General features: G+C 51.1%; 1 protein-coding gene across 2 annotated transcripts in view; it reads right to left on the bottom strand.

Annotated features, from left to right (window-relative positions):
• The window catches only part of PPP6R2 (protein phosphatase 6 regulatory subunit 2), a 62,608-nt gene that overhangs the window by 20,511 nt on the left and 15,666 nt on the right, over positions 1-26,431 (bottom strand). The window contains exons 1-5 of one of the 2 annotated variants that reach the window (XM_037048893.1): positions 18,798-18,820; positions 15,074-15,316; positions 10,385-10,571; positions 1,243-1,380; positions 17-82 (exon numbers count right to left, since the gene is read on the bottom strand). In XM_037048893.1, the coding sequence (XP_036904788.1) occupies positions 17-82; positions 1,243-1,380; positions 10,385-10,571; positions 15,074-15,300 (618 nt within the window). In that variant the 5' untranslated portion in view covers positions 15,301-15,316; positions 18,798-18,820. Of the gene's footprint in view, positions 1-16; positions 83-1,242; positions 1,381-10,384; positions 10,572-15,073; positions 15,317-18,797; positions 18,821-26,431 lie in introns of those variants that run through there. The other variant, XM_037048883.1, reaches the window with a different exon arrangement.

Here is a 26,431-nt window from a genome sequence, read left to right on the forward strand (position 1 = left end):
GGGAGCGCCTACTCACATCTTCATCCTCACCCGGATGGATCAGCTCCACCAGCCTCTGGATGATCTGCTCTTCATTAAGCCACTGGAAGGGGAGAAGAGGCCTGTCAATGACTCTGCCCACAGCTCACTGTGTGGCAAAGAGCCTTTCCACGCAGCAGAGACCCAGACCCCAGGTCCTACAGCAGGCCCTGTGCCCCACCAGGGAGCCAGAAAGAACAGCAGTAACTGCGTTCTGGAGTGACCAGAGTTTACAAAGGAGGGGGCACTGTCTCTGCGTCCAAATGGAGCAAGCCCTTCACATCTGCAAGCTCTGTCTTTAGGAAGCCACGTGAGCACTGAGGGGTTCTCCCAGTGCTGGCCCAGCTCAGCCTCAGGCCCCAGGGCATCAGGGCCTTTCCAGGATCAGTAGCAGAAGGACCCTGGTGAGGCGGTAGGCGCACCACGAGTACTGACATGCTAGGCACTGCTGGAGGTCAAGGGTGAGGTAAGCCAGGAAGCCCTGGGTCGCGCCTGGTTCCACAGGGCACCTCCTCACCCAGAAAGGAGATGAGCCACCCTCAGGACGGTGCGGCACAGGCCAGCACGGGCTGCCCATCGGCTTGAAGGGCCACTGAGGCTGCCACACGCACTAGAGGCTGCTGGCCACTGTGACTGACTCTCAGTGGGCGGCTCTCCTAGAGACGCAGCTATTATTAGCCTAAGACCGAGCACTGCCACCTTGAGGACAACTGTCACCCGCTTCCAGGAGCTGGGAAATGGGCAAGGAACAACAGTTTATTTTAAAGTGCATGGCAAACACCTACACACCTATGAACAGCTTCCCTGGGCTTCTCTGGCTTGAGAACCCCCTTTTCTGGGAAAGCCCTCAAGGAGCCACAGGCAGCTCCTCTCAAGGTCAACACTGGGCAGGACAGACACGCTCATGCACTCCAGGACAAATAACAGCCACCGTGGTCCCTGCATGGCATCCCTGTCAGCTTGAGCTTCCCTTCCAGGGCTAGGAGGGCGGTGAGGAAAGTTCTTTCTGCTTCCTCACAGAGCAGAGGCCAGATTTTGAAGAAGGAGCCACTCTGCTCTCTGCTTCCCAACGGACTGATGAAGATGAGGGAACAGGTGCTGAGTGCAGACCAGGCCCGAGTGCAAGCCTTACCAAATGCCCCGATGGGAGCTGGGAGCGCTCCCCAGATGGGGAGCAGACTCGGCAGACAGTGGCGTGGCTCCGTAGGCAGAACCCACACTCACCTGTAGCACTTCCTGCCGGAGCCCGGCTGGCTCCACACAGCTGACTAGGCGAAGAAGCAGGTCCATGAGGGCCGAGGTGCCGATGTGCTTCAGGACCAGGCTGATGAACCTGTCTTTCTTCTTCAGGAACACAATCACCTGAAGTCAAACACACTGGTGAGCACTGGGGACAGACCCCAACACCAGGAGATGCCCCCGGAAGAAAGCCCATGAGAAAGACTGATTTTCAACGATGTAGCGCAGCAGTAATGGGAAGACCAAAAGCGTCTGTGAGAGAGACCTCTGCCAGGATGGCACAGAGACCCGCACACGGAGCCCTCCTAGAGGCGGGAAGGAGGGCTGTCCTAGGCTGGCAGGTGTGCTGGCAGGCCAGCCTCCGTGAGAACAGGACACCAAGAGCCCAAGTGACACCACACAGGCTGCCATACGCAGCAACCCCCCAAGATGCACTGGCTCAACGTGTCAACAGAAATGGCAGGTGTGGAAAGGGCTGAGCCAGCAGATGGCGGTCACCGGTGACAGCTCCCAGACCTGGGACGCTAAACCAGAGAGCACAGAGCACACAACACAGCCAGGCACTCACGGCCCCAGGAGAGGCCAAAGGGAACCGTGACCGAGTTTGAGAAAGAAGAGGCACTGACACTGGCTGGCTGGTGACCGATGTCAAGGAGGTGAAAACAGCTGAGTGTGAAGCATGAAGCCATGAGGGAGCAGGCTCAGCAGCCAGCACTGTGGGCAGGCTGTTCCGGAGGCGGCTGTAGGCAAGTGTGCAGGTCGAGGAGTCAGCTGGGCAGAGTCCACCCGGGCTGCGTGTCTGCACGTTCCGCTGCACTCGGCCCAGCCAAAGCCGGAGCACCTGCATGTCTAGCAGCGGTCCCAGAACCCCATTGGGAACAGTGGGGTCAGGGAGAAGAACCTTCAGCTGGGGGTGTCAGCCACACTCACACTGAGCAGGGAGGAAGGGGACGATGAAGAGAGGAAGAGAGGGAGAGAGGTAAAAAGGAAAAGAGGTGGGTGGAGGGTTGTTTAAAATGAGACAAAGATTGTTAGGAATAAAACAAGGAACATCACTACAGACTCTACAGATACAAAAGCTATTATGCAAGGTTATTAGGGACTTTATGCCAATTTATGCCAACTTAGAAAAATAAAAAAGTTTCCCTGCAAAACACATGTACCTAAACTGGCAGGAAGAAATAAAAATCCTGAACAGCTCTGTAGTATCAAAAGACACAAAGAAGCAGTTTTCTTGCTTTCTGTAGGAAAACTCCAGGCTTTAATGGCCTTAGTGAACTCCACCCAACACTGAGAGAGGAACAGCCCCACACTTACACCCAGTCTTCCAGGGACACAAGCACGAGAACATGCCCCATGTCACTGTGCACCAACAAGATTTTCAACCTAAAACCCGGTTAGGGCATTACGGGGGGGTGGGGGGGGCAGGATCATAAGTCAGTCTCACTGATGACCACAGGTGAAAAAATGCAACGCTATGAAAGAAAGCAGCCCTGGCTGGTGTGGCTCTATGGGTGGAGCACCAGCCTGGGAACCAGTCTCTGCTTCAATTCCCAGTCAGGGCACACGCCTGTGTTGCAGGCCAGGTCCCCGGTAGAGGGTGAGGGAGAAGCAACCACAACTGATGTTTCTCTCTCTCCCTTTTCCTCTCTCTAAAAATAAATAAAATCTTTAAAAAAAAGAAAGAAAGGATTGATCACTATCAAGTTGGCTACATTCCAAGAAATCAAGGTTGGTTTAACATTAAAAACCATTCAGTGAAATGTACCTATTTACAGAAGAGGAAAAAAAACCCTGTACGATCAAGTAAATACATAATATGATTAAAAATTCAATAAAAATTTTTTTAAAAACTTTATTTATTATGTATTCTTAGGGAGAGGGGAAGGGAGAAGAAAGAGAAGGAGAAAAAACACCAGTTACCTCTCACATGGGGACTGGGCCCACAACCCAGGCATGTGCCCTGACTGGGAATTGAACCAACAACCTTTAGGTTTGCAGGATGACGCCCAACCAACTGAGCCATGCTGGCCAGGAAAAAAATTTAATACATTTTAACAACCATTCAAGTTGTAAACCAGAAAGACTAGGAATAAAGAAAATTCCCTTAATCTAATAAAAAAAAACCAAAAACCCCACAACAAACATCATACTTATCTGTTAAATGTGGAAAGCACTTCCTCCGAGACAATAAAACAAGGAGGCCCTGGCTGGTGTGGCTCAGTGGCTTGAGCGCCAGGCTGCGAACCAAAGGGTCACCAGTTCAATTCCCGGTCAGAGCACATACCTGGGTTGTGGGCCAGGTCCCAGTAGGGGCACACGAGAGGCAACCATACACTGATACACTGATGTTTCTCCCCCTCTCTTCCTCCCTCCCTTCCCCTCTATCTAAAAATATATAAATACAATCTTTAAAATTAATAATAATAAAACAAGGAAGCCCACTATCTCCACTTCATTCAACATTGTACTAAAGGTTTAAGCCAATGCAATAAGCCAAGAAAAAGAGACAGAAGGTCTAAAAGGTCTAAGAATTATAAAGGACAAAATAAAACTGTCATTAGCCCTGGCTGATGTAGCTCAGTGGATTGAGCACAGGCCTATGAACCAAAGGATCACACGGTTCGATTCCCAGTCAGGGCACATGCCTGGGTTGCAGGCCAGTTCCCAGCAGGGGACACACAAGGGGCAACCATACATTGATATTTCTCTCCCTCTAAAGATGAATAAATAAAAAAATAAATAAAAATTTGTCATTAATCACAGATAATATATTTTGTACATAGATAAAGAACATAAAGATAAATGATTAGAACAGTGGCCTTTCTGGTAATCGCCAGTAACGGCAATCAGCCCAGACGGACAGGCTGCGGTGCACGCAGGGCACAGGACACTACTCTGTAGGCAAAGGGAAGTGCGGGCCTGGCCAGGGTCTGTGGCGCAATGGGCCGGAGTGTCGTCCCACAGACCACAAGGTTGCAGGTTCCATTCCCGGCTAGGATGCATTCGAGAAGGTGACCAATCTGTGTTTCTCAAGAAACGACACCGATTTCTCGATTTCTCGGTGGGAGAGGGAGAGAAACATCACTGTGTGGTTACCTCTTGTGCACCCCCTACTGGGGGACCTGGCCCACAACCCAGGCATGTGCCCTGACTGGGAATTGAACCAGCGACCCTTTGGTTCCCAGGCCTGCGCTCAATCCACTGAGCTACACCAGCTGGGGCTGGATATGTGTATTTTTAAAAAGTACTTCAGACTTCTGGCCAAAATGGAGGCATAAATATACACACTGTGCTTCCTCACATAAGCAAAATTAAGGACAACAAAGATTTAGAAACAAAAAACCAACCATATCTGACAGAAAATTGAACTGTATGGAAGTCTGATAACTATTCATCCAGACGGGTAAGAGGGGCCGAGTCAGCACCTGCAGAGAAGGGTCTCGGCAGGAAAAAGCGGTAGTTGGTGGCCCAGGGCTCGCAGGCAGCATATGGCAAACCCCGGGTGCAGGGTGGCAATGGGCAGACCAAGTGAGGTGCGCAAGGCCACTGGCTGACCATGGTCACGCATTTGCATGCAGATAAACTAGGCAAAAATGGGCAGCGAGACAGACTGTGCAACCCAGGGCCCAAGCACCAGGAAATAAAGCCTCAAAACACTGAATGAAAACATTTGTGGGGGTTGAGGTGCTGAGAGAGACTCCCAGCCTCATAGGAGAGTTTGTTGGAGAAACCCACAGTGTCCTAGAATGTACACAAGCCCGCCCACCCGGGAACCAGCACCAGAAGGGCCCAATTTGCTTGTGGGAAGGGGGGGGAAGGGACTGAAGTCCGAGAGAGTGGAGCAAGCACCATTGTTCCCTCTCTGACCTACCCCCCCACAGTATCACAACACAGAGACCTGGGTTGCCCCGCCCTGGTGAACATCTAAGGCTCAGCCCCCCATATGTAACAGGGGCAACCAGACCAAAAAAAGGCTCAAACAGAAGAAGAGATAAAAGCCCCAGAGCCAATACATCTAAGCGACCAAAAGATAGCCAACCTATCAGATACACAGTTCAAAACACTGGTGATCAGGATGCTCACAGAACTGGTTGATTTTGGTCACAAATTAGATGAAAAACTGAAGGCTACACTAAGTGAAATGAAGGAAAATGCACAGGGAACCAATAGTGATGGGAAGGAAACTGGGACTCAAATCAATAGGGTAGATCAAAAGGAAGAAAGAAACAACCAAACAGAAAAGAATGAAGAAACAAGAATTCAAAAAAATGAGGAGAGCTTTAAGAACCTCCAGGACATCTTCAAACATCCCAACATTCAAATTATAGGGATACCAGAAGGGGAAGAGGAATAGCCACAAGTGGAAAACTTATTTGAACAAATAATAAAGAACTTCCCCAGTCTGGCAAAGGAAATAGACTTCCAGGAAATCCAGGAAGCTCAGAGAGTCCCAAAGAAGTTGGACCCAAGAAGGAACACACCACGATACATCATAATTACATTAGCCAAGATTAAAATGAGGGAGAGAATTCTAGAAGCAGGAAGAGATAAGGGGGCAGTCACCTACAAAAAAGTTCACATCGGACTGTCAGCTGATTTCTCAAAAGAGACCTTGCAGGCAAGAAGCGGCTGGAAAGAAGTATTCCACGTCATACAAGGCAAGGACCTCCATCCAAGATTGCTCTATCCAGCAAAGCTCTCATTTAGAATGGAAGGGCAGATAAAGTGCTTCTCAGATAAAGTCAAGTTAAAGGAGTTCATCACCACCAAGCCCTTATTATATGAAATGTAAAGGGATTTACCTAAGGAAAAGAAGAAAACAAATATGAACAGTAAAAAGACAGCAAACTCATAGTTATTAACAATTACACCTAAAACAAAAGCAAATTGCCCTGGCTGGTGTAGCTTAGTGGATTGAGCGCAGGCCTGCGAACCACACAATCGAGGTTCGATTCCCAGTCAGGGCACATGACTGGGTTGCAGGCCAGTTCCCAGCGGGGACTCACGAGAGTCAACCATACATTGATGTTTCTCTCCGTCTCTCCTTCCTTTCCTCTCTAAAGAGAAATTAAAAAAAAAAAAGCAAACTAAGCAAACAACTAGAACAGGAACAGAACCACAGAAATGGAGATCACACGAAGGGTCAGCAACAGGGGAGTTGGGGGTGGGGTACAGAGAATAAGTAGCATAGACCGTGGGAAGAAAATAGACAGGGGGTAGGCAAGAATAGTATGGGAAATGTAGAAGCTAAAGAACTTATGACATATGGACATGAACTAAAGGGGGGGAATGTGGGTGGGAGGGGGAGTGCAGGGTGAAAGGGAATGAAGGGGGGACTAGGACAACTGTAACAGTATAATCAATAAAATATATTTAAACAAATACTTCAACCATATGCCATTTATAAGAACCCATCCCAGGTAGATTATAGATAGAAGTATGAAAGGTAAATAATGAAGTTTCTAAAACAGGGGTGTCAAACTCATTTTCACTGGGGCCACATCAGCCTTGAGGTTGCCTTCAAAGGGCCAAATGTAATTTCAACTCCTTAACAGTTAAGAGTAGTTACACATACACAGTCCTAAAATTATGTCAGCCCTGTGAAGGCAACGGTGAGGCTGATGCGGCCCCCGGTGAAGATGAGTTTGACACCCTGTTCTGAAAGCTAAGACAGAAGAATATCTTCATGACTTTGAGGTAGACAAAGGTTTCTTTCCTTTTTTTTTTAAGACTTCATTTATTTACTTTTAGAGAAGGGAAAGGGAGAAAGAAAGAGAGGGAGAGAGAAAGAAAGGGAGAAAAACATCAATGTTTGATAGATACATCAATCGACTGCCTCTCACATGCCCCCAGCCAGAGACCCGGCCTGTAGCCCAGGCATGCACCCCAATCGGGGATTGGACTGGAGACCTTCCGGCTTACAGGCCAACATCCAATCCACTGAACCACACGAGCCAGGGCATGGTTTCTTTACAGAACAACAACAAAACCCACCACCCGTAAGTAAAAAGATTTTTGAATTGGACTACATGAAAACAAGAACCTCTGCTCATTAAGAGAGTAAAGAAAGTAAGAAAGGTGAGCTAGAACAGGAAAGATGTTTGCAACATGAGCCCTGGCTGGTGTAGCTCAGTGGATTGAGCGCGGGCCTGCGAACCAGAGGATCGCGGTTCGATTCCCAGTCAGGGCACATGCCCGGGGTTGCAGGCCTGTTCCCTACAGGCCAACTCCCAGCAGGGGATGCACAAAAGGCAACCATACATTGATGTTTCTCTCCCTCTCTCCTTCCCCTCTAAAGATAAATAAATAAAATATTTTTTTAAAAAAAGATGTTTGTAACATGAAAATCAACTAAACATGTGTATTTGTGTATCCACAAAATATAGAGAATTCCTGCAAACCAAAAAGAGAAGAGACAGTCTAACAGAAAATGGACAGCAGACTTGACCAAAGAAAATACCCAAAGGCCAATTAGTACAAGAAAAGCTACTCATCCTCAGTGATCACCTGGGAGATGCACGTCAGAGCCAGAGCGCGGTGTCACACAAACCCGCCAGAACGGCTGAAAGAAAAAGACCGACAGCGTGAAAGGCGGGTGAGAAAGTGGCATGACAGGAACCACTGTCCTCGGCTGCTGGCTCAGCCACTTTCGATTCACCCGTTGAAGACCACGCGTGCGTCTGAGACAGGAACGCACCATCGGTGGCCTCAGAACTCACCGAGATGTGCTCACCAACACTACAGACGAGTCAGAACGAAAAAATTTAAATGGTCAAGTGACTCACAGGAGGCAGAAAAAACAAAACAGAGAAATGAAAAGAGTGGGAATAAACAGAAAAGCTACAAATAAAATGGGAGGTGTAAGCCCTAACATATTAATAATTACATTAAATGTCAATGGCCTAAATACACCAATTAAAAACATAGTAACAAAGGAGATAAAAACACATGATCAACTGTTTTCTACAAGAAACTCACTTCTGACAGAACAATCCACACACAAGACTGGGCACGAATGCTCAGGGCAGCCTGACCTGTGACAGGCAGAGTGTGAACCAAAGGCCCTTCAGGAGGAGCAGTGAACTGGGTCCCCCACTGGTCCTGTGGAGAGACCCCCGCGCTCTGCAGACTCGCGTGCTGAGATACTTATGTATAAAATGGGATGATGCTGGGATGGGGGCTGGAAATAAGAGGTACAGAAGAAATCAGACTGCCTACGAACAGATACTTGTTCGCTGTGTGACAGACACATGGGGCTTTGCAAACCAGCCTCAGATTTGGGTTTGAAATACTCTGCAATGAGGAGTCCAGAAAATGCCATAGGTCCTCCCACGACGACTGCCTCTCTATGGAAACGCAGGGAATAATCACTCTGATTGTGACAGCCCCATTTATAAGAAATGCTCACCTTTCCCTCTAGTTAGTTTCTGGCTCACAGATCCTAAAACCCTTGGAATTTCCCAAGTGTAGAGAGTGATAAAGGTATCTCATTATGCTAATGAGGTAAGTTTTGGACCCTGCCTAAGGGTGGGGGCTGGTTACCAGCAGGAACCAACCATGTAGTTAGAGAGCTATGACTTTCAGCCAACCCATCCCATCTCCGACCCATCCCAACTTCCAGAGTGGGAAGAGGGACTTGAGGCTGACTCAGTCACCAAGAGCCTACAACTCAGTCACTCCCAGCTACACACTGAGGCCTCCATAACCGTGCCCCCAGGACCTTGCACCACATCTCACAACTGGCTGACAAGTCGAACCCTTTAGAGCCTTTTTAATGCATCTGTTATCCAATGACTAAGTGGGCTGAGTTCCATGAGATGTTCCAGAAAACTAACCGAACCCCAGGAGAGGGCTGCGGGAACCTGGTGGCCTACAGAGTATTACAGGAAGCTGCTTCCTGGATTTATGTCTGTCTTGCTGGATTTCACACAAATGCATCGCGTCTGTCACAGAGAGCACGTACTTTAAGAGTGAAGTTCACGTTACCGGGCAAAGGAAGTGCCACAAGCAGCAGGAAGCCCAGACGCCGCCTGAGAGCTGCGGGGACACACCCGCGATGGACATGCGTGTGCAGGCTTGGGCAGGGGGGCTGGGCAGGACGCTCTGTGGGGCCCAGGACAGCCCTGGCTCCAGCGCCGCCCCGCCCCGGGCACTGTCACCCCTGCGACTGGGACTGAAAGCTGGAAGTGCCACCACCACCACAACTCTCCCTTCACACTCGGCCAGTTTCCAGAAAACGTCTGAGGTGACCCAGCCCTCTTAGGTCGCGGCAAAGCCAGGACTCACAGCCCCATGAAAGGACAGTCCCCTGAAGAGTCACAACAGGCCAGCAGTGTCCTCACGTCGGCGGCACCCTGCCTGGGAGCTGGGTGATACCAAACAGTTATGGTCAGTATTTGGGGGGCATGATAATGTAATCTGCTTATTAACAAAGCCTCGTCTCCTCCTCGTCTACACAGTTACGTCCAAGGGAAGAACCCTTCTATTTCAGGGGCCACGAGGTGAAAGACCGGCTCTGAGCGGGAGCCGGGCCGGGTGGCGGCGGCTCTCGCCCACACCCTGTTCGCAGCGCCTGCAGAGTAGACAGCCCTGAGTGCATGTCAGGTAGGACGTGACACTGAGGCAACACAGACTCCAGGAAGCCCAAGGTCGGCGGGTGAAACAAAGTCACCCACTGCGTTCCCAGAAGTCTTCTCCTACTTGCCTTGAAACAGTAAGTGCCCTAGACAAAGACACGGCCATCCATACAAAGGGACAACAGACCTTAGAGGGTGGACATCCTACAGCCCTGCCACGACTCAGGCATGCCCCTGGACTGGCTGGCGACAGGATGAGCCATCCTAGCCTGGGTCCTGCACAGTTGCCAGGGATAGACGGAAGTGCTAGTGTCCAGAGTCGGCAGCAGAAACACCTCTCGGGAAGCTACTTTCTTACTCGACTCCAACTCACACAATAGCAGCTGCACTGCCCCTCTGAGTCCCACGACACGGCTGGGAACACGGCCCCACAGCCTGCTGACCCGGTCGCAGCCTGCTGAGCTGGCTACACCGAGGTGGCTGACAGCGAGCTACATGGGTACTGCCGGGCCAGCCCACAGACCACGTGGGCCTGGCAGACTGTGTACCTGCTCCGTCTTTCTCGCGATGAGATTGCCGATGGTCTTGCTGAAAAAACTGGCAAGCAGGGGATTGAGAGGCGGCTCTCGGCTCAGGAAGTCATACAGAAGGTCCAGCAGAGCCTCGTCACCGCCCAGACGGTCGTTGATCTGCGGCACGTCGCAAGTCAGCAGCTCGCAGGCCGTGTTCGGGTACCTGAAGGGCACGACACCAGCAACTGGAAGTGAAATTGGACCCCTCCAACCCCGGGAAGCCACTTCGATCATCTGCCGCCCTGGAAGCAGACTCGCTGGTGACAGCGATCACTGGCCTCGGAGCAGGACAGAAGAGCACTAAGCCTGTGACTGGCTGGCACTTCGGACCGCGAGGTCGGTGTCTCTAACCCACAACTTCCTGGCCCTTCTCACCCAGCACTCTCTCCGAGCCTGCCAGGCCTCTCACCACCTGTCACCACCAGTGACTGAGGCCAGGTCCCCGTCATGTCTGTCCTCCCTCTTCTCCATGCCCTTCCTGTCCCCATGTATCAAAAAACACAGGTCCAGCCCTGGCCAGGCAGCTCAGCTTGTTGGAGCATCATCCCATACACCAAGGGGCAGCTGGCTACTCTGGTTCCTGGTTGGGGCGCACCCTTGTGTTGTGGGTTCTGTCCCTTGTCGGGACATGTGGGGAGGGGAGCAGGTTGACATTTCTCTCCTGCATCAGTGTTTCTCTTTGTCTGTCTGTCTGTCTGTCTCTCTTCCTCTCTAAAGTCAGTGCACATATCCTTGGGTGACAAATCAAAGGAAAAAAGCATAGGCCCAGTCTGTCCCTAGACAGAAGCTTACCATACAGTACTGGTGAGGAGGTGTTATGCAGGCAAATTATCACTAAGTGACACCAACATCTGTAAGCAATGCACTATGGCCAGATACACAATAACCCTTATCCCATTACAAGTGACCCTATGCCACCACTGGCTCCCTGCCTTCCTATGTGACACACATGGGCTCGCTGCTGCACCCCGGGACAGGCCGCCTACCGAACACCCTGCTGCGTCCAGGTCAGAGCCCACAGCCGCAGTGCCAGTCATAACGCCCAGTGCTGTGTCTGCGGGGACACCTGGGAACACAGGGAGGTAGCCATGCCCAGAGGAGACAGGGACCCGGGGGGGGGAGCACCCTGTGGGCTGACTGGTACACACCTGGCATGACAAGGGACAAGCTGTGCAGCCCCAGGCACAGGACCTGACCTCTCTGTGCCTGGGCTTCCTCTTCCTCTGAACATGGAGGTGTGAGCACCCAGTTCCCCTCGGGCTGTGTGTGAAGCCACGGAGTGTCAAGGTGAGCTGAGCCCAGTGGTCACTGTGGACTCGCTGGGGGGCCTGGGTCTGAGACTGCAGGGAACAACTGCTGAAGCAGGGAGGGGCGGGGAGTGAGCCCGTGTGGCCGTGAGCGGTGCTCCTCACTGGTCCGGAGACGGCACCTCCCGGGGCTCAGAGATAGGGCTGCGTGCACAGCAGGCAGGAGGGCCCTGCAGGTTCCTGGGGAGAGGGCAGTTAACAGGCAGACCCTGGCTTAAAAGGGGCCCAGACAGAGGCACGGCCAGTCCCAGGGAGGGGTGGCCAGGGCCTACCTTGGGGGACTGGGACAAGGATCAGAAAAGGTGGCTCAGCACTCCTGGGTAGTGAGTGGTGACAACCAGCATGGCAGAGAACACACAGCCACCAGGAGCAGGAGGCCATGGAGAGTGAGCTCCAAGTGCAGAGCAGGAGGGCCCGGGCAGCGGCACCGCAGCTGGAGCAAAGTGCCACGTCAGCAGGCAGAGAGGTGTCCACCAGCCTCCAAGCGAGAGAAAATGTGCTGAGCGCAGGAAGTCAGGCCCAGAGAGGAGCTCAGCCACTCCCTCCGGGGGCCCTGCAGAGCCAACAGGGAGGCCCAGGCCTACCCGCACACACAGGCCCACGTATGCACACTGCCCTGACCCCTCAGGTTGCTGCTAGGTAGAGGGGACTGTGATTTTATCAGTGCTTTTATATCATTTGTCAAAAAAGGGGACTGCTTTCTAGGTGACAAAATTCACACAAAGAGGAGGAATTCCAGTTAGGGTACTCCAAGCCCACGATCTGTCACCATTGCTTCTCAAAGTGACTCCAATGATGCAGAGGAAAAAGGCAAGGAGGGGACATGATTCCAAGTGATACCTGGAGGATGGAAAGTGGTGGTCCAGCGAGGACAGCCTGACACCCAGGGAAGTCCCAGGGAGAGAGACAACCAAACATGAGGCCTGGGTGGAGGTGGGAGGCTTCCTGGAAGCTTTGGGGAGCAGGGACGTTCCCACCCTCCCTCACTGGGGGCGTGTGGCACAGGCACAGGACTCAGAGGCTCCATCATCCCAGGAAGAAGTACACCAGAGCAGCTCCCAACTCAGCACCGCCTGGCCCAGCTGAGCGGGTGACAGGACCCTGTCCAGAAGCAGGGCCCAGCCCAGACAACACTGGGGTGCCCCAGCCCTCTTCCAGACTCAAGGTGCTGCCAAGTTGACCTGCCACAGGTGAGAGCTGGAAGGATTGTTTTCTGGAGAAACTGATGGGACAGAGACAAAAGTCAACCAGCTGTCACCTAGCCAAGTGGCCAGCACCTGTTACCCAGTGAAGCATGGTGAGCAAGCCCCACACGGACCCCAAACCGCACAGGCCTTAGTACCTCTCTCAACAGGAACATAGTCCGACTGAACAACCGGAAAACATGACGCATGGAACAGAGAGTGTGCAGACAGAAGGAAACTGTCTAGGAGTTCCCAAAAGCTACATACTAGGAGAGCAGCCACAAACTAAGAACTGGAGGCTTGTGTTTAAAATATGAGAATAAGCTCTGGCTGGTGTAGCTCAGTGGATTGAGCACGGGCCTTCGAATAAAAGGATCACAGTTGGATTCCCAGTCACATGGCACATGCCTGGGTTGCAGGCCAGTCCCCAGCAGGGGATGTACAAGAGGCAACCATACATTGATATTTCTTTCCCTCTCTCCTTCCCTTCCCCTCTAAAGATAAAGAAATAAAATATTTTAAAAAATAAAATATGAGAATAAAAAAGGCCCCTTAGGAATTAAAAATGATAGAATGTTTTTTAAATCAACAAAAGACAGGAAGGTAAAATCTGAAGAAACCTCTCAGATGTAAAACAAAAAGGCAAAGACATTTGGGGCAAAAATAAGAAGACAGCATGCGTTCAGTCAATCTAACACCCATGTGACGTCCCAGGGAAAACTGAGGGGTCGCAGATTACCTAGGAAAGAATACAAGAAGTTGCCTGTGCTGAAGGCCAGGAACTTACAGCCCAGAAGGGCCCGTGAGGCACCAAGCACAATGAGTGCGTGCCTTAGCGTGCGCAGGTGAAGAGCGCCTACTGCTGAGCTGGCCTCTGTGCTCCAGACACATTTGCTGACCTCCACGGTTCCCTCCCCTGGAGTCAACAGCTTCTCCTGTTTGGTCTGCTCAGCTTGGCACATGGTGCTCATTTCTCCCAGACACTCAGACTAGAAAACGCTCCTGGCTCACGAACACTGCCCTGGGACCCTCTGCCTGATTCCGTGCTCTCCCTGTCTGACCCAACACCAGTGCCCTCTAGACAGGGAGACCACAGAGCCTGGCACCCAACAGGATGCACTGGGGAGGGAGAGGGTAAAAGGGATGGTGGCTGTGAATGGTGGGGCGGAGGCCACAGGCATTGACCAGGAGCATCCCACACACAACGGCCTCTACGTGGCCTTCCACGGGTGGTGGTCATAGGACCTCAGCCCTGACTCCTCCACAGACCAGTCCCCTGCCTTCCAAAGGATCGACTGTCCCCCCAGGCACTTCCTGCCGTCCTACTGGCCTGACTTCATAGGTCCAGCATACTTGGTGTAAAGGGCAGAGGTGAGGACTTGAGGCGATCTCTGGTCACAGCACAGGGTTTGGTGTGCTGATGTTCCAACAAAGAGACATTTGTGCACGATGAAATGCAAATTCGGTGTCATCTTCACTTGTAACAACCATTTAAAAACAGAAACCCGTTCTTAGCTTGCAAGTCACACAAAAACAGGATGTGACCTGCGGGCCTTGGTTTGCTGACCCTGTTCTAAGACCTCCCACCACTTGCTGTCCAGCTGCCTGTCTGGCTGTCTGTCCTGACACACCTACTGAAGGCCCCAATGAGCACCCTGAGAGCCGGAGGCTGGGTCTACTCTGTCCTTCCTGTCACCCAAGGTCCCCTGTCCTCATACCCTCTGCCCTCATCCCAAGTCTTTGCCACAGCACCCCTGCCCTTCTGTCTCCTTGTGACAGACTGGTCAACTGTTGAGTGGGACATTTTGGTCACTAACAACATGACATGGTTCTGTGAGCCCAGGACGCCAGAGTGAAGCATTTCCCACAGTCCCTCCCAAATGGTATTCCATCAGGCAGGGACCATTTCCCATGGGAGGTGCAGCCCTGTCCGTCCATCTGTCTGTCTGTCTGTCTGTCAGGCTCATGCTGCAACACCTGCAGCTCTGCCATGGCGTCTGTCTTTGTCTTCCAGCGTATTTTCCCTCCAAAGAGCCCAACACGCCATATAACTTACTATAACCCAGACTGAAAAGTCACACCCCGCCCCACAGGAGTGATGCATGGCTTCTCCATCAGAAACACACATACTCCCCACCCCCTGCTGCCTCCCTTCGGCCCTGCCCAGCACGTACTTGAAGCGGACCTTCTCCTCCATGTCCAGGGGCGGCTCCTGGGTGACGAGGCTCACCAGCTCCTCCATGCACTGCGGCCGGCACAGGAAGTCCAGCAGCTTCCGGTTCTGAGCTTTGCACTCCTGCAAAATGTCATCTTCATCCATCAGCTCCCGCAGCGTCACATCCTCCTTATCCAGCAGCTTATCGACGTGGGATGTGGTGTTCAAGTCAAACTTCCAGAACATGTTGACGGCCACCGAGCTGCAAGCAAGCCCAAGAGGGTCACTTCTCCCAGCAACTCTGCCCCAAAGTCCAGGAAGCCTGTCCCCAACAGGGCCTGTGCTGGAGGGGGCCCGCACCCAGGAACCTCTGACCACACCTGTCTGGGTCAGGCTCCCAGGTCAGCAGGGATGTCCCAGCTTCGGTTCGCTGCTGGCTGACCCGCCTTCTGTGCTCTCCTTTGGCACCCCCGGGGACTCTCACTCCCTGGCTCCCTTAGAAGGTGTGTCTCCCTCGTGTTAGACCTGGATGCCCCTCCACCCCAAGAAAGGTAATGACTCCCAAGCCCTGTCCCCAGTATCTGGCCCCTCCTGAGGGAGCACCGGAGACATCTGCTCAGGTGTCTCTGTATCATGTATACTTTTGATTCTCTGTATATGATGCCCTGGCAGCTCAGAACTCCTTTCTGGCTGGGGATAGACAGCCCCTCCTGGGGCTGGACCATTCTTAGAGACAGCAAAGGGCCCAGCAGGGGCAAGCCCGTGGCCCTCGGCACATTCCATCCAGAGTGGCTCCTCCCCATGCCTACCCCTTCTCCATCCCCCCAGGCAATACCCCTGCCTTCACCCCAGGGCCAGGCCAGGCCATGAGGGACCACCCTGTGGCATAACGCCTGCTGGAATTATACACACCAGCCAGCCTGCCCTGCGCACAGGCCCTGCCTCTTTCTCCGTGGGACCCCATAAAAGGCTATGCCTAAGCACTCCAACACCAGTCCTCTGCCCCAGACACCCCTGGGGCTTCCTGCCATGTCCCTGCTCGAGGACTGGGCCTCCTTCTCTAGGACCTGTGAGGGCAGCACCTTCATTTCCCTGAGACTCTCCTGCGTCTCCACTTGTGGCCACACCCGCTAACCATTTCCTAAGAGAATCCACTGAGCCACACCAGTCAGAATGCCTCCCAGAACGCAAGCTCAGCAAGTCACACTCAAGTCAGCTTGTTTCTCTGGACCCTCTGCTCCTCTGCCACCCCTACCCGCCAGCCCCTCCTTTCATGGTTCCTGCCTCGCTGAATAACGCAGGGTTGTCCTGGAAACCACCACGTCCCTCGCACACCACTGGGCCCCAAGACATTCTACCAACCCAGCCCTTCCTCTGTGTCCCACACGCCAGTGCAGGCACCTGCTGTCCTGCCAGGATGGTGTAGAGAGAGCCTCACCTGCCAGGCAGTGGGCCCAGCTCCCCGTTCGACATAAAATGGAAAACATAAAGCCTGGGTCTTTCCACAGAGGAAACCTGTGCTTAGAGACTACAAATCTTGGCAGTTATAAGAATCATCATTTGCAAAGTTACGATAATAGTGGATGAATCCTCCCTGTTGGATTCAGAGCAGTGAAGCTACCCACATGACATGAATGAGTCCACATGACAGGCGCCACTGCCCAGCCGTCCCTCCAGCAGCCTCTTGTACCAGTGGCACAGGTTCTCTTCTCCAAGCTGCCAACATCTGCACACTCCTCTCATCTCACTTCAAACCTGCCAGGCCCGACACCCTCCACGCACCAGGCTGCTTTACAGGGGCCGCCAAGCCTTGGCTGTCCCGACCCCTACTGCCAAGCCCACCCTTGCTGCAAGGACACAGGGCCCTCCCTCTCCTGCCTTGTCACCCTGCACTCGCTCTTATGCTCCAACAAGTCCTCCTCGGACAGAGTCCCACCCAGAGGATGGATTCAACCACATCAGAAAGTGCATTAATGGATTAGTAATTTCGATTAAAGATAGAGATGGTCAGACTAGATTTAAAAAAGCAAGAACCACGTGCTGAGTATAAAAACATAATTTTAAATACAAAGGGTCTTTGTAAATTTTAAAAACCAGGGTCTAGGTTTTCTTTGGTGACGGTTCAAATTACAAATCCCACTTCTTTAACAGGTATTTGCTATCTCTACTTGCTTCCATTCTGGTAACTGGCATTGCTGAAGGATTCATCAAATGCAGTTTTTCATATGACCTTGCAACCTTTAATGTCAAGTCGTTCCTATAGCAACACCTCTTTCATTCTTACATATTATTAATGCCTGTCCTCCTCCTCCTTTTTTCTTCATCACTGCAACTAAACTTCACTACTTTCATTGGTTTTTGTTTAAATAAAGGTTTTATTTATTCATTTTTAGCGAGATGGGAAGAGAGAAACATCCGTATGTAAGAGATACATTGATTGGTTGCCTCTGGAGCGCCCCCTATTGGGGACTGGCCTGCATTCAGGCACGTGCCTCGGCTGGGAATTAAACCAGCAACCTTTCGGTTCACAGGCGGGCACTCAATCCACTGAGCCACACTGGCCAGGGCTTATTGGTCTTTTTTCAAGTAACCAGCTTTTGTCTTCATTTTTTTCTCTATTAGTTGTCCATTTTCTATTTCACTGGTTTCTTCCTTTGTCTAATTTCCTCTCTACTGCATACTCTGGGTTTAATTTGTTCTTCTTTTCTGGCTTCTTAGGGTAGAAGCTTTTTAGGTCACTGATTTTTTAGACTTCTATTATAAGCACACAGAGCTACAAAGTTTCCTTCAAGTACTGCTTTAGCTGCCTCTCCCAGGTTTTGGTTTTTCTAATTTCCCTAGTTTTTCTTTGACTTCTAGGTTATTTAGAGGTACCATGCTGAGTTTCCTCATTACTTGGGGACTTTCCAACTGGTCTTCGTGACTGGTAATCTCACTTGTGCTCAGACAGCAGGCTGACGTGGCTGCCCTGCTCCAAACACACTGGCACCCGGTCGACGGCTGAGGCACGGTCAGCTGGTTTCTCTGGTGAGGAGCTACACAGCCATTATTCTCAGCTCTGTGGGTGCTATGGGGTCTCTGCTGCACGTGCCGAGGCGAGCGCCGAGCTGGGAGCCACAGCAAGTCGTCCAGAAGGTCCACTGAGATGCGGCTGAAGGCGGCTACGCTCCCCCACCGACTTCTAAACAGCCTCCCAATGTCTATAGACGAACAGCCTTGCACTGGAAGGGGTCGCCGCCCAGGACTCTCAAAGCTGGAGCGGAGAAGGCCCTGCTGGCTTCACAGTGTCGGGGACAGGCCGGCTCTCCTGAGAGGGGCTCTCGCAGCCGTGAGGCTCGGTCGAAGCCAGGGCTCCCTCACCACCCGCCGACCCTCGGGCTCCAGGAGTGCGCTCGTCCGCTCTGCCTGTGCTCTGCAGGCGGGCACCAAAGCCTGGGTGACGGCTCGCCTGGGCACAGGGCGGTTTGCCGAGCGACGGGAGCCCACGGTGCAGACCCGCTGCTGCTCAGAAGAGAGGGCTCTTCCCAAATCGTACGCTCACTGGCGGTGCACGGGCCACCCAGAAGCCCTCTGATGGGGATGGACAAGATGAAAAGGTTGTGTTCAAGCCTTTCCACAGCTCTGGGATCACGGACTCATTCTGACTTTCAAGTCTTGCTGCTTAAGAGATACATTTTGCAAACCTTAGCTGCCGTAGTGATTCCTCTGATGGATCGGGGCAAAATCAGTTGAAAGGGACTCACCATTCCAGGTGCCATTAAGAACATTAATGATCCATGGGAAGCGGTCGAAATGGTAGGGACAGCATGGAAGGAGGTGATTCCAACCTCCCTGACTGGCTTTGAGGGGTCACAACTTCCGGGGGAGTAACTCAGGATGTGGTGGAGACAGCAGGAGCACTCCAGCTGGAAGTGGCGCCCGAAGACGGGGCTGAATCGCTGCGATCTTGTGACAGAACTGAGCGGATGAGCAGGTGCTCACGGGTGAACAGAAAGTGGTTGCTCGAGATGGAGTCCACTTCTGGTGGAGACGCTGTGAAGACGGCAACCTGACATCAGAGGGTTCAGAACACCACACAAGGCAGGTGACACAGAAGCAGCGGGGTCTGAGGCCCGGCTCCACAGAAAGAGAGAGGGGGAAAAAAGAGACACAAAAGAAAAAAGAAAAAAGAAAAAGCCCTGGCTGGTGTGGCTCAGTGGATAGAGTGCCAGCCTGTGGACCAAAAAGTCACCAGTTCGATTCCCAGTCAGGGCATGTGCCTGGATTGGAGCCAGGCCCCAGTTGGGCACATGTGAGAGGCAACCAATTCGTGTTTCTCTTGCACATTGCTGTTTCTCTCCCTCTCTTTCTCCCTCCTTTCCCCTCTCTCTAAATATAAATAAACAAAATCCTCTTTTTAAAGTTCATCATTAAAAAAAAAAACAAAAGGAAAGAATAAACTAAATTCTACAATTACCTTAATTTCAGAAAATAATGATTTTTTAAATATAAAAACCAGGACACCACGATTTTGGGATTAAGGATAAGGCCTCACTTTGAAAACATGTATTTTTAAGAAAAACTCACCTCATTATGCTTATTTTGTTCATCTTACCAAAGTTACAGACCAGCACTTGAGAACCTCTGTCGGTTTTACCACCACCCTGATGTGGGAAATAACACTAGGTTACTTTACTCTTAACCCTTTTTCAGACCATCACCTCACTAGAGTACACTAGAGTGTACAGATATGTACACTCTGCAACACCATTAAAGTCAAAAATCTCTGTGAAACAACCTTTCTGCTTCCATCAGCCACCTATGCATTTTAAGGAACACTGGTTGCCTCGGTGGCATCCTTTGACAAGTTCAGTAAGCTGCCCTGGCTCTCCTTTAGCTAGAGCTACCTTCCATAGGGGCTGCTCCCAGGCAATACTGCCTGCTTCTCTTCCCAATGCTCCTCACATCCCCACACCCACTCACTGCCCTGCAGAAGGGCCCACGTCGTCTCAGCTGGCCTCCCCCACAGGGAGGGCTCTCCGCTCCTGCTCCCCTAGAGGACACTGAGCGACAGAAGGATTCCTGCCACACCTACAACACCCTCCGCCCTCCAGTCTCTCTGGAATGCCACGCAAAGCATCACCAACCCCTCTCAGATGCCTATCCAACAGCCACCAAACGGAGCCTGAAGTGCTGCTTCTCTATGGAGATTTTCCGGTTAGCATGATCATCGGACAGAAGGTGGGTTCCAGAGAGAAATGCTGCCATATGGCCATCAGCTCCAAGTGGAGCCCTTCGCAACAGAACTCTCTAGGTGCAGACTGTTGCTAAGAGAAATTAGAATCTGAAGGACTTACAATCCAAGCTCTGGATCTGCAGTGCGGTGTGACCTGAAGCCAGGTAATGACCTCTGGTGCCTTGGTTCCTGGCCTGTACACTGGGAACACTGAGCATCCCTGTCTTGCAGAGCTGCTGTGAAACCCACTTAAAGAGCGAGTTACAGTGGCCCACACCTGTCGTCCGCACAAAGCCTGACTGCAAAAGAGAGAAGGGAAGACCCAAGGTCGCCCTGCACCAGAGAACGGGCTCCGTGGGGGCTGGAGTGGCACCTGCAGCTCCCAAGAGCAGAGGGCGTGCCTCTCCCAAGCCCACCTTCAGTGGCAGCTTAAATTGAACATGACGGAACTGTCTGCACTAGAAATAGATAAATGCTATAAACCAGGAGGCTCTCTGACTCTCCCAAAGAGCCAGTGGTCAAACACTCACCCACTCACCACTGGGATTCTACTTGGCCTGGAAAAAATGGAGATGGGCGTCCATGGAGGGCAGTGTCTGTACAATCAGCTGATCAACAGAGAGACCATGTCTAAATGGGTGGGCGCGGGGAGTGACAACATAAAATGGCCTAACTAAAACGGATGAATAAAACCCAAAATCAGAAGTGAAAAGAAGAAGTAACCACTGACAGAGAGGTGAATTTAAATGATTATAAAGACAGGAGTTCATGCGTTCAAAGCCAGCCTGAACCATCTACAAACCTCATCCATGCCCTGTGCAGAGCCCTGGGCTCCACCTGCAGGGCCCCAGCCACACTATGAGCTCGTTTAGGGCCGGGCTGCACCCCATGGCCCCTTTTACACCCCTGCCGATAGCTCCAGGCTGGACATGCAGTTGGCACCCTCTGTAAGCTCACCAAATCAACTAGTCAACAAACTCACTATGAGTTCCGAAAGGCTGGCTGTCCCTGAGACGACCGTGGGGTGCAGTGGATGAGCAGGGCAAGGAGCCAAGCAGACAAGAGCACAGGGCCAGGTCACGGTCCCCATCTGTGCGACTCGACGGGTGTGGGAGAGTTCAGCTGAGCCCAGTTTTCACTGTCCCCTCACTGGCACAGAGGTTTAGGTGGGCACTTGGCTGCCTCCTTCACCCTCACCGTCCCACCTCCCCTCACAGCCAGCCACAGTGAGGTGACTCAGCTCTGGGACAGGGATGAGCGCAGAAGTGATGGTGGGATCTCAGGCCTTACTAGGTGTGAGCTCCTGGGTCCCTCCGGCCCTTCCGCCCTCTGAGAGATGGCGAGAGGCAGAGAAACCCTTCGGACTCCCCAACTGAGCGCCCGAGGTGCAGGCAGGCAGCCACGCTGGACCGGACTGCTGCTCAGAGGGAAACGCAGCCCCACCTCGTGTAAGGTCCCACTGCTCTTTGGGACCGTTTGTCGCACAGCTCAGTCTGCACCTTACTATGATTTGAGCGAGTTTCTTAACCTCCCTGAGCTTTATCTTTTTCACCTAGAAAATGATCATGTTTTCTCCAAAAGGTTACAGAGGTGTTAGGTAATACACTAAGCATCACCCTGGCTCATGTGGTTCAGTGGATTGAGCACTGACCAGCCTGAGAACCAAAAGGTCACTGGTTGGATTCTCAGTCAGGGCACATGCCTGGGTCTCGGGCCAGGTCCCTGCTGGGGGCATGCGAGAGGCAACCACACACTGATGTTTCTCTCCCTCTTTCTCCCTCCCTCACCCTCCCTCTGAAAAGAAATAAAATCTTTTAAAATAAAAAAAAATACACTAGGCATCTAATGAGTGAACATACTGAATGGATGAAAGAAGAAATGTGACATCACTGACACGCGTTACATGTTCAACGAGGGTTCACTCCCTCCCCTTGTAACTCGAGTTTTAATACGTGTCCACGTGGCCACTCATCTTAAGCACAGCAAGAGGGGAGAAGGCTAAGAGGCCTGTGCAGGCTGCGTGCTGTGAGTGCCTGCGAGAGGAGTCCTCTAGACTGGGCAGGCCTGGGGGCTGCGTGGCCTGGTGCTCCCTCACTCACTTGCTGTCAGCAGATGCCATCCCTTGGCTCAGAGATGTACGCTGGGGGAAACATGAGCAACTCCAACAGTATCAACAAAACACACCCAGAAACTAAAGAAGAACGGTCATCCTTTCCAGAACAGCAGGATGAGACTTCCACAGGGGCTCATGAGGAAAGGGCATGCAGTTAATAACGAGAGAAGAATGGACCCGGGCGACTCCAAAACTGCGGGCCACTGCTAACGCCAAGAACACCAGCATTCCAAAACGCTGCTCTGGCAAGGTCTTCCACCCACAGAACACACTGGAATTCTTCAAAAAGGTCTTAAATTTTCGTGGACCCTTTCATTTCCATATAGTTTTAAAGTCAGCTTATCAATTCCACCCTCCCGAGCCCACACACATCTCGAGTTTTTGGACTGAAATTACGAATTTCTAGATCGGTTTTGGGAGAACTGGCACTTGCACAATATTAAGTTTTCCGATCTAAAACCAGGGCATATCTGTCTCTTTACTCAAGCCTTCTTCAATTTCTCTAAAAATTTACAGTGTTCTCCAGACGTTTAATAAATAGATGTGAAACGTCTATTTATTAAAAGTGCCTATTTTAAAAGTGCCTATTTATTCCTAGGCACTTTTTATTCATAATGCTACTATATGTAAGACTTTTTAACTGCAATGTGTTTGTTGATGGCATACGATAATTAATATTTTTATAAGCTGATTCTGTATCCAGCAACTTCCTACATGATTATTAATTTTATCAGGTTATTGTCAGAGTGTTTGGGGCTTTCTACGAATATAATTGCATTATCAATGAGTAACAAGTTGTGTTTCTTCTGTTCAGATTCCTTTATCTTCTTTCCCAGCTTTCTGATTCACTAGTCTGGCTGCCACCTGCACCATGGCCCTTAGCAGGAGTATCCAGAGCAAACAGCCCTGTCTTCTAGTTCTGCAGAGAAGCACTCACTGTGCCATCAAGCATAAGAGCTGCTAAAAGTTTCTTGTATCAGAACAAAGAAAGCTCCACCACTTTTCCCACTACTCTGGAAGTTGTATGCTATCTGTATTCTGTACTGGCTCCTCAGAGGCTGTAGATTGTACTTATCAAAACCTGCAGTAAATCGACGCCTCCCCTACACCCAGCTGCCGCAAAGCCCCTGAAGTGCATCTGCCTCCACTCACCCCTTCTTCCCAACGCACATGTTACTGTCACAGCTGACGCAACTCGACCTCGATTTTACTCCATAAGCCATTCAAACGACCATCATTTTTACAAACAACCAACATTTCTATTTGCTCCTCATTCTCTTGAATCTCAGTTCTTCCACCTGGGATCACTCCTCCTGCATGTTACTTGGAAGTATCTTTAGTAAAGGACTGCCAATGACCAACTCTTCAGTTTTTGTTTTCCTAAAAACGCCTTTATTTCCTCCTCGTTCTTAAAAGACATTTTCAACAGGGAACCAAACAGGATGTCTAGAAATAAAGACTACAGCATAAGGGTTTTAGTATCAAATCATTTATAGTGCAGAGGCCATCAGTGAGCCAGACAAGAAGTCGTCACCGGGGATGGAGCCTGGTGAGGAGGTGGGAGCAGAGAGCAGAGGGGCGGCGGCACGGGACCGGTGAGGACACGATGCCACGCTTCTCGGGGCCACGCTGCCCGGGAGGGGGCAGCAGTTGTCCGCCCACTGTGCAGACGTCACTAACCGGCCTTCCTTCTGTGGGTCTTCAGACCAGTCTTTGTCTCTGGTGCTCTGCAGGGTTACGCTCTCTGGCCCAGCTGTAAATTATCTTTTCATTTACCCTGCTTATAGTTCATCAGTCTCTTGGAATCTGCAGGCAGGTCTTTTCACCAATTCTTAAAAATCTTTAGCCTTTATCTTTCTAAAAGAAAGATAATAAATCTGCTCCTGTCCTCACACCTCCTCATAAAACACCAAGGAAACACACTGTGGAGATTCTCCCTCCGCGCCCCACACCGCCTCCCCTCTGCTCTGTTTCACCTCTTCCCCAGGCTTCATCCCGGGGACGTCCCGTTGTCTGGCTGATTTCCTCCGCGCTGTAAATGATTCAATAGCAAACCCACATTTAGGGTGGGGCGAAAATGAGTTTACAGATGTTTATATGGAAGATAATGCAATAATCAACAAATAATAATACAAGATTAACCTGCTCTGCATACTCAATTGTAACCCTACTTTTGCCCTTATATAATATTCTTCATTTTTAGGTAATTCTTTTTCAAATACTACAGATCACCTTTCATAGCTCCCCGTAGGCTCTGTGTCTACTGGTTTCCACTCATGGTGCCTCATCTCCTTCTGTGCTTACTCAATTTTGTCCTTGTGCTAATGAATATCCTAAACAACATCTGTACGGATGTTTTGCATCTTAGGATGACGGTAACTTCCTCCAGAGAGGTTTTGTCTGTAGGATGTCTAAAGGCATTAAGAAGCCAGAAAACAAATGAAATCCCTGAACTACCAGGCACTATAAACCTGGACTGCAGACCCTCACAAGGGCCAACCCAGAGCCACAAGATTTCCCCGCTTTCCCACTGCTTTCCTGCTGCATTAGTAAAAAGACGACCGGTGGGAGCAGGGATGGAGTGAGGCAGGCACACTTCCAGTTCACCAACTCTGAGGCTGCAGACAACCTTCAGCACCATCTGGCACAGGGACGGTTTCCCTCAGGCTCTCACCAGGACCGGACTGCAGACTTCTGCTCCGGTTCACACCCAACAGGCCTCTGCAGTCAAAGTCCTGCCTGGTCCAGATGATCGAATGCCCTCGGGGCAAAGTCAGATTCCATCCCACTGCGCTTAACGTGACTTTCTGGGTTCCCACTTTCTGTATATTTTGGGGTAGAACTTCCTTGCTACATTGTCAGTTAATTTCTTCTTTTCTTTTCTTTTTGGAACCCAACAATTTTAGTCACTTTCCATAGCATAGGGCTGGGAAGACAGAGGACAGTGCAAATAACCCAGCCTCACATTTATCAAAAACATAAGACACTGCCCTCTTTCTTGCAAAATATACTTGATACACAATTCTGGACACTGAAATTTACATTCTCTCATCACTCTGAAGAATCATTCCATTTTCAGGTGGCAGTCCACCTGCCGGATGTGCCTTTGCTGGTGGTATCTCAGCACCGGCCGGAAGCCACTGTCTTCCATGCTGCACAGTTCCAGGGTGCGGCGGGTGTTTCTTACTGACGTTGCTTGGGACCCAGTGCACTTCCCTTCGTTGGGGTTCCAACGACACGCTTCCTCGCGTTTTCCTTCTACCCTCCACATTCTCTTCATCTCACTTTCCATTTCTGGTCACTCCGGGCTGTGCCGTGTGCAGCTTCAGATGCGCACTCCAGTTCACACTCGTCTTCAGCACGTTTGTCTAATCCACATATACTGAGTTTTTCACTTCTGAAAGTTCTACTTGGGTCACTGTGATACTTTACTTTGCATTACTAACTTTTATTCTACACGTAATTCTTCAAACACTTCATGTGTTATTACAACCACCCCATCTGCGTACTCAGTATCTGCAGGCCTCAGGGCCCCTAAGTTGGCTAGCTCTTCCTTGCAGTGGTGCACGTGCTTTCTGATGGTGAGTCCGAGTCTACTGACGTGTCACCTGTGAACGCTCAAGGGCCTACACTGCCTGTGCTCCCCCCGAAGAGGGTTTATGTTTTTCTTCAGCACGGAGCAAAGGAGTGTCGTCGTAGTGCTCACTGATCCTTTTTCTGTCTCTTTTGACCTACACAGCAGTATCTGGGTTTTTAATGCACCGAGGTGATCACAAGAAACTGTACTTACTGTCATTCATCCAGCATCTAATTGGAGTGCAACGTGAGAGCTTTTCGGGAGCACCCCACCTGCCGGATGCACGAGCCTCTCTCTTCTACAAAGACGGTGTGTTTGCAGGGCACCATGACTCACATGTGCCTCACTGTACCCCACAACACACGAGACAGCCGCTCAGCTGCACCCCACTCCACATATGTGGCAACACCTCAATAAGAGCAAGGCTGCCTCCCACAACACACATACATTGTACCTCATGTGTGACTGTACC

The sequence above is a fragment of the Sturnira hondurensis genome, unplaced genomic scaffold (assembly GCF_014824575.4).
Source record: "Sturnira hondurensis isolate 20B ecotype Veracruz unplaced genomic scaffold, ASM1482457v3 Scaffold0000780, whole genome shotgun sequence".
In the NCBI taxonomy this organism is placed as follows: Eukaryota; Metazoa; Chordata; class Mammalia; order Chiroptera; family Phyllostomidae; genus Sturnira; species Sturnira hondurensis.